This window comes from Triturus cristatus, chromosome 7, assembly GCF_964204655.1.
Source record: "Triturus cristatus chromosome 7, aTriCri1.1, whole genome shotgun sequence".
Taxonomy (NCBI): Eukaryota; Metazoa; Chordata; class Amphibia; order Caudata; family Salamandridae; genus Triturus; species Triturus cristatus.
In genome coordinates this window covers 168964166-168977468 of record NC_140590.1, presented here as the reverse complement: position 1 = coordinate 168977468, position 13303 = coordinate 168964166, and the positions used below count along the sequence as shown (strand labels likewise).

The 13303-nt window shown below is 45.4% G+C and overlaps 1 protein-coding gene across 1 annotated transcript in view; it reads right to left on the bottom strand.

Annotated features, from left to right (window-relative positions):
* LOC146809136 (IgGFc-binding protein-like) overlaps positions 1-13303 on the bottom strand; it is a 453503-nt gene that overhangs the window by 64178 nt on the left and 376022 nt on the right. The window contains exon 29 of the mRNA XM_085615950.1: positions 12519-13089. Coding sequence (XP_085472076.1) covers positions 12519-13089 — 571 coding nt within the window. The remainder of the gene's footprint in view (positions 1-12518; positions 13090-13303) is intronic.

Genomic DNA, 13303 nt, shown 5'->3' with positions numbered 1-13303 from the left:
TGTTTCTTGCATGGGTTTAGTATAACCGCAATTCTTCAGGACCAAAGAATTCACACACTTATTGGTAGTGGTAGCAACTAATAAGGCACTTACCACTAATACAGCACCCTAATAAGTGGTTACTTATGGAGGTGAGGTAAAACGCCTGAAAAAGAAATACAGGGGGACAAACATACATGTCAAAAAAACATCTTATTAACACAATCTTGGTAAAATCGCCTTATAAACTGCAACCAACTAGTGTCATGCAGTATTAATAACAATGTGGTGTTCATTTTCGTGATGAAGGTATGTCAAAACACCCTTATTGGTGGCTCAAGGGGATAGTACCCCTGGTGTGATGGGCGTTATTGCAGTATCCACAAGTGTCTTAGTATTAGAGACACACAATGACAACAGAACTATGAAAGAAAAAGCTGTTTAGAATATTCAACTCACCCTGAGGCGCAAGGCTACGGGTTCCAACGAGATGGCGCTGGATACCGACACTGACTAGTACAGTGTCCTGTAAGTAAAAAAACGGGGAAGAGGGAACATTGCAATCGCAAGGGTCTCATGTGAAAAAAACGGTTACCAAAGACTAAATGGACAAGGTATGCATCCCGTGGAATGCACAACAATGAACGTCAAAGATCAAGGGGTAACTTACACTGGTGCGCAGTGCGGGATGCCTTCAATCCTACCCTGTGTCCACGCCGACTCGGGGGACACTTCCAGGATATGGCGGGTGGAATACATAGGGGCAAGGAGCCAATCAGATGTGAGAGCCAATTAGCTCATCGAAAAATGAGGAGTGGTACGCGGAGTAAACTTCCGGTCGCGCGAACTCTGGAATCAGCGTAGCAACGCTACTATGTCAGAGAGCGTCCCACGTCACTACCTGGATATGGCGGGATGGATACACTGGGACGAGGAGCCAATCAAAAAGGAGAGCCGATTAGCTCATCAAAACGAAGGAGTGGTGCGCGTAGTTACCTTCCGGTTGTGCAAGCTCTGGTGTGGTCGTAGCAACGCTACTATGTCAGAGAGCGTCCCACGTCACTCCTTCTTGACGACTAAAGAAACGGTGCGAAGCTGGTATAAAAACTGATTTAAAAAGTCACGGAGAAGTGTATGCACTGATCTCGTAACAGCCGTATATTAACCACATAGTGTGACAAGTAGTGTAATTACTCAGAGATAAAGCTGTAATGTGATAGAACAAAAATTAAATGCAAAGTTTGTTCCGACAGAAAAGTTCCAGGTGTGAGACGGCTGATAACCTACTGTGTAATCCCCAGTGGTGGTAGGCAGATATCTAGCCCAGAACATTCACTATGAGTGGACTATTGGGATGTATCAAGGCGTGATTATCCAGTCCACTATTTCAGATATTAACAAGGCTACCCCAGGGGATATCTTCGTTCAGCCCTTCAAGGTGGGAGGACAATCTCATTACCCACCTTTGTTCTAATGTGAATAATTTGGCTTTACTGATGTTTTTAAAGGATTGGAGAACTGTCCACTGTAAAGAATCAGGGGAATGTTTTTTCTCAAAGAAATGTTTTGACATCTTCGTATTCACTTTCTTTCACCGGAAATTACTCCGATGTTCAATGATTCTGGTTTTCACTGGTCTCGTCGTCATCCCTATATAGGGGAGATTACATGGGCAAGATATTAAATAAATGCAATGAGGGGTGTTGCAGTTGGTGTGTGTTCTGCACTCCCACGTGAGCCCGTTGGAGAATTCGATGCTCTTTGTTACTTTAGTTAATGGGCAGACCACACAGGAACCACAGGGGTAATGACCCATTATAGGAGGAAGGTTCCATAAAGTGGACTGTGTGGTGCTCTTGGATTGTTTGGGTCTCGTGTGTATAAGTCTCTCCTTCAGATTGGTGGTGCGTTTGAAAGCAAACCGGGGTTTCATCATTGAAAGTTCCCCGGTGTGTAGGATGCCCCAGTGTTTTTTGATGATTTTCTTTAGTTGGGATGAGTTAGGGGTGTAAGTGGTCACACATGTGAGGCAGTCATCAGTTTTCTTCTCCCTTGGTTCAAGTAACCCTTCCCTGTTATTATTGCGGGCACGCTTGTATGACCTCTTGACATCCTAACTCTGGTAACCCCTCTGGAGGAGATTATTGGTAAGGACCCTGGATTCCTTTATAAAATCAGTTACAGAGCTACAGTTCCTCCTGATTCGGAGGAATTGGCCAAAGGGTAGATTTTGTTTGAGGGCCACGGGGTGGTAGCTATTGAAATGTAATAGACTATTCCTATCAGTGGACTTCCGGTGGAGTGTAGTACTCATTTTATGATCGTTTAATAGGATCAAGAGGTCCAAAAAGGGAAGTTGTTGGTCTGAAATCGTGCTGGTAAATCTTAAGTACGGATTTAAGGTGTTGATCCATTCACAAAACTCATCACAGTGGGCCTGGTCACCCTTCCAGAGGATCAGAATGTCATCAATGAATCTCTTCCACAGTAGGATATTAGCTCTGTAGGGATTCGATTCATTGTAAATGGCTCGTTCATCAAAGGCTGCCATATAGAGACAGGCCACACTCGGGGCGAAGGTGCTCCCCATCGAGGTGCCCTGTATCTGGTGGAAGAGTTGGCCCTCGAACTCGAAAAAATTCTCTGTTAAAGCTAGAGCTGCACACTCAAGGATAAAAGGGTGGGGGGTGGACGATACCCAATCTAACCCACTCAACACATCCTCTATAACATCAAGGGTTGCCCTCTGTGGAATATTTGTATAGAGGGCCTCAACATCCAGGGTGATGAGAAAGTCCACTTCTCCCTGGTGTTGAGTACCCTCTAGAAGCCTGAGGACATCAGTGGTGTCTCTCAGAAATGAGGGATTTCCTTGGACCAACGGTTTGAGGAAGTAATCAACAAACTGGGAGAGGGGTTCAAGCAGGGATCCAATTCCGGAGACAATCGGTCTCCCAGGAACCGGATTGGTTCCATTATGTATTTTAGGAAGGCAGTAGAAGTACGGGATTCTTGGTTCACTAGTGACTAAAAAGGTCGCCTCTTTATTCGTGATCCAGCCCTGGGTCTCTGCATGGAAAGCCATAGTCGTAATCAATGTACTCAGCCGATTGGTAGGGTCCTCTCTGATAGGAGTATAGTATTTCCTGTCACTGAGTTGGCGCTCACATTCAGTGCGGTAATCAGTGGTTGACATGATTACCGTTGCGCCCCCCCTTGTCTGCTCGTTTAATGGTGATGAGGGGGTCATTGTTAAGTGACCGTAATGCTGCTTCTTCCTCATTGGTGATATTGTGGAAGACAGTAGCAGGTCTGATCTGTTTCCAATCCTTAAGAACTGCCTGTTCAAAGGTTAACACCTCATTAGGGACCATCCCGCTGTGTGGTGTGAACGTGGATGGTTTGTGAAGGCCAGAGTCTTCGCAAGGAACCCCTGGTTCGTCATGAAAATATGCCTTAAGACGTACTTTACGGAAAAAGGCCTGGATTTCACACATTTCTTTGAAAGAATCGATCTTGGGTGTAGGTACAAAGCCTAAGCCTTTCTGGAGTACTCGTCTCTCTGTCTCATCCAGGGTGCGAGGGGAGAGGTTAACAATTAACGTCTCTTGTTCTTGGTTTGGCTCCTGGTCTCCATTGATGTTGAGGGTTGGTCCTGCCAGTGTACTCTCTTGTCGTCTCCTCCTCTCCGCCCTCTTCCTCTGCCCCAGCCTCTGCCTAAAAAAGGGGGGCCTTGTTGAAAGAAAGGGGGTGGAGGGGGACCAGGTTGGAAATTTGGAAAATGCCAAAAAGGCGGGGTCGGTTGATATTGTCCCTGAAAGGGACCCATTGGATAGGTGGGATAGTTCTGTTGTCATTGTCTATTCCGGTTATTAGAGAAGCCACCCCCGCTAGAATCGCTACTCGTATTAGAGTTGCGTCTGGAGCTATTAGACTCCTCATCTGAGGAATAGCTGTTAAGCGCTGATGTATAATCTGCCTTAAGGTATGGGTAGACCTTCTCCTTATCAAATTTCTTTATGTCTTTTTGCAATTTAGTTATTTTTTGTTTCATTAAGAATTCTTTATTCTCCGCTATTTCATTGTTAATTTCAGCCAATTTGGTTTTAAATATTGCGGTAGTGAGGGAGACTTTAATAGCACCCTCAGCACTCTGAATTCTAATCAAGAGTGCATCCGCTAATCTCTTGGCTGTATTAATGATAAGTATCAACCAGTCCCTGGTGCATTTCCAAGACACCAGGGACCATTCCTTCTTGAAGATCATGTCTTCAAGAAAAAGGCGGAGACATTTTTTGACAATTAGCCCGTTAGGGGCGATGTTAGCCCTAAGATACTCAGTCATCATGGCCCCGTGTAATGTGATCTTAAGCCATTCCCGCTTCAGGGCAGTGAGGGTCATCAGGTCGTCTGATTGGGCTCCAGAAGTGGAGCTGTTATCTGGCCCCAAAAGGGACGGTGTTCGTAAAATTTCTGCAGCGATATCATCACCAAAACTCAAACCTTGGCAGTCATCCATGGTCGAGTCTTGGGTCAGTGTGAGGACGGGAACAAAAAGATACACCAAAGAAAAATCTACACCAAAGAAAAATAAGGTAAGCAAGGTCTCGAGCCTTATGTGATATACATGGGCAAAGGCATCACAATTGTGAGTGTCCTTGGTATCCTATCTAGTTCCTACGAGGCAACCCCATGCTGAATATAATCCAAAGAAGGAAGGAACAAGGGCTGTTTAGAATAGGTCCAGCATACATAGCCCGGGCAGAAGTCTAAATACAGAAGTATGCTGTTCCTCAAGCGGGCTTTTAATGATTTAAGAAATGTATGAGTCCACAAGATCAGGAGGAAATTCCTCCTTAAGGAAAAAGACCCTCACACATCCGGCAGACTAGCTGTCATATATTGTCAGCATGTGGCCCAGATGTCAGGTTTCATCATTAGGTCTGCTCCGAATCGGTGCGGCGCTGCAATCCCCGATCGGCGACCTCAGTGGCGCCTTTTAGTGGAGAGCTTTATTCCTTTAACTGCCGGTAGGTGAGTGCAGGTGAGGGCCCTAAAGTGAAAGTGTGTGGTGGAAATAGTGTGTTAAAAGTAAGTAGTGGGGATCCTAAGTAACAAGGTTTATTTAATGAAAGAGGTCCCACTCTTAATTAAAAACAATAACATGCGTAATACTACAGTTAAGATGTCTGTTTTACGCTATAGTGATGAATGGTCAACATGTTTCTTGCATGGGTTTAGTATAACCGCAATTCTTCAGGACCAAAGAATTCACACACTTATTGGTAGTGGTAGCAACTAATAAGGCACTTACCACTAATACAGCACCCTAATAAGTGGTTACTTATGGAGGTGAGGTAAAACGCCTGAAAAAGAAATACAGGGGGACAAACATACATGTCAAAAAAACATCTCATTAACACAATCCTGGTAAAATCGCCTTATAAACTGCAACCAACTAGTGTCATGCAGTATTAATAACAATGTGGTGTTCATTTTCGTGATGAAGGTATGTCAAAACACCCTTATTGGTGGCTCAAGGGGATAATACCCCTGGTGTGACGGGCGTTATTGCAGTATCCACAAGTGTCTTAGTATTAGAGACACACAATGACAACAGAACTGTGAAAGAAAAAGCTGTTTAGAATATTCAACTCACCCTGAGGCGCAAGGCTACGGGTTCCAACGAGATGGCGCTGGATACCGACACTGACTGGTACAGTGTCCTGTAAGTAAAAAAACTGGGAAGAGGGAACATTGCAATCGCAAGGGTCTCATGTGAAAAAAACGGTTACCAAAGACTAAATGGACAAGGTATGCATCCCGTGGAATGCACAAGAATGAACGTCAAAGAGGGGCAAGGAGCCAATCAGATGTGAGAACCAATTAGCTCATCGAAAAATGAGGAGTGGTGCGCGGAGTAACCTTCCGGTTGCGCGAACTCTGGAATCAACTATGTCAGAGAGCGTCCCACGTCACTACCTGGATATGGCGGGATGGATACACGGGGACGAGGAGCCAATCAAAAAGGAGAGCCGATTGGTGGCACCACATCGAAGGGAGTATAGTGACATAACCTCTGCCTTAAATAGTGTTCACTTCCATGGTGTAATCAAGACTCACTTCCAAATGTGTGGCCTACTTGTCCATAGTGTAGGACGAAGGCAGTATTCAGCCGGGGACAAAAGACATGTGGCGTAGGACTGCCATGCACAGAGTTGGTGACACCACATCGAAGGGAGTACACTGATATAAACTCTGCCATCGTGTAATCAAGACTCAGTTCCAAATGTGTGACCTAATTGACCGTAGTGAAGGCCGGAGGCATCAGTAGAGTACGTCAACGAGAACGGAGTAAAGCGGGCTTGTGTCATGGAGGCCGTGATGGTCTGAGAGGCTGCCAGGGTCGCGGGCCTCGGGTTTGGAGCTTGCGCAGGCACGAAGTGGGCACTCCTTGCAACACGCCTGTGTCGGCAGGTAATCAGTGTGGCCTGGCTGCGCAGGGGCGGGCCTGGCGGGTTCGGGGTCCAGCGGACCGGGGTACGGCCGGCGCACATGATCACAGGCAACTCCGCTCAGGAGTACGGCGTCGGCCTCGTGGCGGGGTGAGAGGCGCTGCCCTGGCATGGACGTTGGGCATTCCGGAAGTGGACCATGCCCAGGGCTATGTGCTTTTTATTCACACCCCTACGCTGGTCTGGCGTACGCCGGGCCATCCCACTCCGCTCACGCTTACGGGAGGAAGTAACAGGCAACATTTCCGCAGACTCCCCCACTGGTTGGGGTGACATGGTTGCGTCCACTGTCCACTACACTCCATACACCAGCGGTGTATGTTGCCATGGATATGGGTGTGTTCTGCTTACTGCGGTCTGTCCAGCACATCGCCGCCACTCTTGGCATTGTGTACTTTCCCAATCATGGTTCTCCTGCCTCCTTCGCACATGCCTGGTTCCCACCTCTCCCCACATTCCGCTATTGTGTGATTGGGGTACCATGCCGTTGATGGGTCATGTTCACGGCTTGCCCTGGTTCACATTGTAAGTTGTTGTCGTGTCTGGTGGGTGGGCATGTTGTTTTGCATGTTGTATGTGATCTTGTGACGTGTGTATTGCCAGAGTTGTGAGTTGCATGGTGGTGGAGTTGAGGTGTGTGGGGTATTCATTTGGAACTTGCCAAGGGGCTGTGCATTTCCCTTGGTGCCATCCTGGTAGCGCTGGTTGATGATGGACTGTCGGAGGATGAAGGAAAAAGACATGGAACACCCTTCCCATCCACCTACAACAGACCCAGGACCTGCTGACCTTCAAGAGACTCCTCAAAACCTGGCTGTTTGATCAGTAGCTGCTCCCCCCCATCCTCAGCACCTTGAGACCCTCACGGGTGAGTAGCGCGCTTTACAAGTGTCTGTTGATTGATTGATTCATTGAATCATGCACACTGGCTGGGTATTTGGCGATGACGTTGGTGGGGATTCCACGGTGTTCGGATGTTGCCTGCACATTGATGTGAGATGTGTGCTTTCTGTTGGTGTGATTGTGTGCTGTGTCACCAGGGGGCAAAGGTAGGACATGTGTGCTGTGGATTACCCCCTACGCGTGCGTGCATCCAGCTAAGGCATATGGTACTTGCTTGGTCTCCAGCAGATCCTGCGCATTGTGTTGGACGTATGGGGACTGGGGTACCAAGCTGATGGTGATTTCCAGGACAGGTGTGAGGGACTTGGATGTGGCTGGCTGTAAGACTCCTCCGGCTCTGGCGGGTGTTGGTTGGGGTGTGCCAGGGGCCAACAGGTGCAGCACAGCCAACAGTTTTGTCTGCGGAGGGATGTTGGTTGTCGGCTGTGTTGGTGCCATTAGCCTGTTGGTCGATGATGGTCAGGATGCGTAGGATGGTTGTCCTTTTCGGCCTGTAGTGGGCAATGACATTGTCAGGTGTTGGGTCTGTGAGGCTGGTGCGTTTCCTGGGAGTCCACTGTCTTTGTCTGCGCTGCCTCTGTGGTGGTCTGGGGGCGGGGCTTTTGTGGGTTGGGCTCCTGGGGGTGGTGGCGGTGGATTTTGTGGCCCTCTTGGGTGTCCGGCACGCATGTTCAGTGGCTCCATGGCATCTATTGTTCTTCAGGTGTGGCTCTGGGCGGGGCTCGCTTTTGTGGTGCAGGCAGTGGTCCGACTTTGCACCAGGTCAGAGCAGGTGTTAGTTTCCTGGTGCTAATGCGCCTTATCGCATGTTTTGTGTTCTTATCACCGATGTGGCTGGTCGTTGTGAATGTTGTGGAGTGGTGTTGTGGCGGATTTTTGCTCGGGAACGCCTACTCTGCATCTCATTAGCGACAGTGGCTGGGGTTATCCTTGGCGATGTTTTTTGCAGCTGCTATCACCAGAAAACTGCTGATATGGGCTGTTTGCACCTGCTTGTGAAAGGGGTGGTAAGTTTATCGCAAACTTGGCTGCGTTAAGGTGCCGATAACTCGGCGATAGCTCCTTGAGAATATGGCCCACAGATCACTGTTTCAACTCTCCCCAAACGCTTTGCCTGCCCAGACATGGCTAGAGTTCAGTCTACTAAATCAGTCAATAGCAAGGAAAGGCAACTACGTAAAAATATGAAAAAGAATCAGGTCCACCACAGGAAGTTCACTGTGCCAGGCACGCTGGCAGGAAATTCAAACAAATGAAACTGCACCTACTCGCCCTTACCTCGATTTGGCCATTAAAGATCTAGGCATTCGTGCAATATGGGAAAACTCCCCATCTCCAATCACCTTTAAAAAGCTGCTGAACAAGATAATGAAAAATGCTTCTGCGCTAACAGACAAAGAGATTTTATCCTCCAGATTGCATGGCTGTACTATCCTAAATAAGTACAAGACACTTAAGCCTCAACCTTACTTAGAAGCCATGTGGTGAAGACATTTAAAAATGTTCTTTATGCGCTACCATTTTGGCCTTTTTCCCAGAGAAAATCAATGGAAAGTTGTGGAAAAGGATTGCTACAAAGGACTGTTGCAACTCATACAGAGTGATGGCCAGTGCCGCTAAGAGCGGTGAAGCAGTGGGGAAGTGGCAAGCGCAAGGTAAGTGTTTTTTTGTTTTTTTTTATTTTATTTTCCCTCATCATCTTCTATGGACTACCTCCCTGGCTCACCGCTCTAACCTGCACCAGCCATCACTGATCATACATATGACATATTTATGCCCAGCCTTACTCCAAGAAAGGAAGTTAGTATTGAAAACCCCTTTTAATCACCGTGGGATTCGGTGATGTAAGAATGTGGAAATCACAAGTCTAAAACCTATGGACCCTATTTAGCACTGTCGTCAATATATGAAATTCGTAAGTCTTCCAGCTCTCATGAAGGGGATGTGCTCCAAGATTCCGGTTGTGCTGGTCCTGCTGGTGCAGGTAGGACTTACATACTGGCCAGACGGCCCTAGGGGAACGTGCCTGCCACATATCGGTGCCAAAGCACTTTTGAGTTTAATAGAGACTTGGAGTAGGACTCCTGAGACTCAAATTTTTGTGGGGCTTAACCTGAATGTTGCCTGTAGTGAGTGAGGAGTAACCACTACCGCTAAAAAGAGGGGAGTGGGACTCGGGAACCTGTCTGTTAATACGCTAGAGCCCTGACCTCAGGGGACTGTGTGTATTGTTTGTGAATGCCGTATTTTACTTTGCGTTTGCATATAAATACAGATTTTTCCATAAAAGCATGTATTTGATTGGACACTCATTTGTTGCTGCTGAATGTATTTTCAGTTGTGAGCCTGTGTTCACCCCACAGTGTCTACCTCCCCCACAATCCTCCCTCAAAGACTTGCACTGCTTGACCCGTGGTACAGCTGAGAGTCAAGTGATGAAGGGGCACTTGATACAGTTGCTCAGGACCTATAGTGGGTTGGGCCCCAGGACACCGGGAGTAAAAGACCTCATTCCCCACGTTTGGGTCCAGTAGCTCCTGATAGCCCTGTGGCCCTCTTTATGGAGTTCTGGCAATGATCATTGAGGTATTTGGTAATGCTATGTAACATATGCGGTGTTTGTGAGACCTCTATGAGATAATCTAAATGTGGGCTTTACGGTTAGTACCATTACTGATTTAACTAAATGAACAACAGATAAAATGAGGAGATTACTGATAGGAAGGAAGGGATAGAGCCAGATTCTGTGAAAATATCTACACTTATTTCAAGTAAACGAAGGATCAATAGGTCCCTTATCAACATGAATTATATATTTTCCTGCACTTACTACTATACTTCTAAAGGCACATGTTGCTCTCACTGTAGATGCTCCCTTTTCATCTTCAACTCCACATCTTAGAGGATTTGTGAATGTTTTTCATTTTTATCTATACTCCTCTATCGTTTGTATGGTAGAAAGCAGAAGGGAGACTAGTTGCTTCAAAGCAAAAAACTAACGATATGGGAAACACATTAATAAATGTATCCCCGCACCTACCACAGACGCTGTGCTGTGTTATTGTGGTGCAGTTATTATAGTGGCCACCACCAAACAACACCAGAGGCCATGACCAGGCCATGTCAACAGCTTAGGCTGGACCAAGTGTTTCAAGTATTGCCTCATTTTTGTGTACCAATGTTTTTGGTTAGTGAAAGAATACTGGCTTGGAAATACATGAGGGGTGATACCATAACATCATAACCAACATGCAGTCTGCCTGAAACATTGTGTCCTTAACATTGTTTAAAAATATCGCCCCTTGGAGATACACTGGGGCTAATTTTTTTAAACAGTGTTTAGACCATGATAGATCACTTACAGCACTCTAAATTGTATGGGTGCACTATACTCATGGTTTAAATGCACTCACATGTATTTTTATCGTTTGCAGTGTTTTACAATTATTAAGATGCATTTATCCACGTTATATTAACATTGAAATATATTGTGCACATTCAAGTAGGATTTTATATGTATTAGAGACATTCAATATTTTTGTATGTGTAATGTGTAGGATGAAATTATGCTCGTGCAACGGTAATCATGTTTACTTTAAGTTGTTTAAATTGTAGGCCCAATTGTGGGTTCTTTTGGGTTTCATTTCTCCTTGATTGCTCAAGAGATAATTAAATGAATCATTTTTGTACTCGAAGATAGTGTGTTCTCATCCTACTGCAGGTGCAGGAATTCAGTCTCGTTATTCTTAGATTTAAGGAGATACCCGGAATGTCTTTGAAGAAGACTTGAAGGTGAGAAGGGAGGACGCCTTTTATGTCTGGCCTGCCTGGGAACCAAGGCCACTGGAAGACGAAGAAAAATTAATTAAAGTTACTATGGAAGAAAATGTTGTAATGGAAAAGTTTTACTATATGACGTATTGTGGGCTGAACACTTTTTTGTGGTATGATGCGCAGGGATAGAGTCTAGACACTTCTGCTGATTCTCGGAGGAGAAGGAGCATATTAAAGCGAGATCCATAGCCTTAAGCTATTAAGCCCATTTGACGTGAGTACTTCTTAGGAAGTCAACACATGCTGACACCTTTGGAAAGTGCTATAAGAGAGATGAGTAGGACCCTCATTTAGAAAAGTGTAGGGGAAGATATTATTCTTTGTTTTGTTTCCCTCACAGATGAAAAGAGAACTGGATTCAGCCTCTATTCTCTGCTGTGTTCTGATTTTGGAGTTCATCATATTATGTATTTTGTGCCATATGAATTATATTCGTAGACTCGGCTCTGTATTGGTTTTCATATATCTATATACTCTGATACTGAGGTGTGTTTATATTCAATTATTTTTGGCCTTATAATAAATTCACAAAATTGAAATTCGGAGTCTGTGGTCCTTTAGAGCATGACTAATTTGAAAGTACAACCTTGAATTGATTTACTCTCCTCTACCACTTTAAGCAAGCAAATAAAGACCATCAGTCGTAACTTTAGTAGTGTAAACAGGGAAGATAGTTTGGCGTAATCAGACACGATACTTCTTCCAGATGTTATTTTTCTAATTTTGACATACAACTGTAAGTGAAGGCTTTTAAATAAAATAGCTATAAATTAACTTCTTACTCATTGGTCCAGTACAGCGAAGAGGTGTCAGTTTTAGATAACATACTAGATTTCCTCACACAAAGGGGCCTGATTGGTTTTCAGCTATGTTATCGTTAATGCTCAGACTCAGGTCAGAGGCAGGCCTTGCACTGCAACTCATCTCCTTCCTGTTGTGCACTTATGGCTGTAACCAACATCATAATGAAGATATTTCTCATTTCTGAGGAGACGTCATGTGATAGAAATATGTGTAGCATACCTTGTTAATCAACACCTTCATGAATCAACCAAGACCATTCAGTTCTTCGAACAGAGAGAACAGAGTAAAAATACTTGTCACCCATATAGATCCAAGGTTAATCAACACGTCACAAAGAGAGAAAAGGGTTCAAATATTTATCACCCACATAACATGCAGCTTCCCATCAGCTACCTTGGTATACATTAAGGCTCGGTTTATGACTTTATAGAGATGACCCAACTAAGAGCTTCTAAAGAATGGAGTCAGACAGTTGTTACTTACGGCATCCAGAAGGCATCCTCCAGTCGTATAGCATGACGCTATTTTTCAAGCAGGTGCTGGCATAGGTGCTTAGGGCCTGGCAGAGAATTTGCTTAGCTCCCCCGTTCATACAGACATCGTAGAGACAGTTGTCGAAGAATTTATCCGGGTTCACTTTGGAGTGACATTCGCGGAACGGTCCATCAGTGCTGTTGATGATCAGCCCACAGAACTGGTTGCCACTGTACAGGCTTTTCATGCTCTCCTCGCAGGTAGGGCAGTTCCCAGAGCAATAGTCCCAACAGAATGGGTCTCGGTCGTATACCTTCCAGCTACGAGCCCAAGCTACGATGTCAGTGACCTGGTTGCGACTGGGATCAAACATGTCATCCGCTGCATTTTGATTGAAATCCCCACAGAGGCCACCGGTGGTGCCATAGTAGCTGCTAGGAAGGGTCAGCACACAGTGCCAGATCCAGTCGTAGCTCACCTGAAGGCCATTCTCTGCTTTCAGTAACACGTCAAGGCCGCTCTGGTACACTTTAAGTAATCCTGCTTCCTCGTAGGGCAAGTTGTATAAAACGCCATTGACCTAATTGAAATGAATCAAAAATAACTAGTTATGGTGGGATCTTACATAATATCAATTCTATACACATTAAATGCTTAAGAGAATACCTGTATATATTTCTATTTTGAATATCAGCATTAGTAAAAAGTGCTTATTTCGAACAATTTTTGTTTCCAAATGAGCTTTCTGAAACTCCAGTTTAGCAACAGTATCACAGTAAGTTTATTATCTTCAA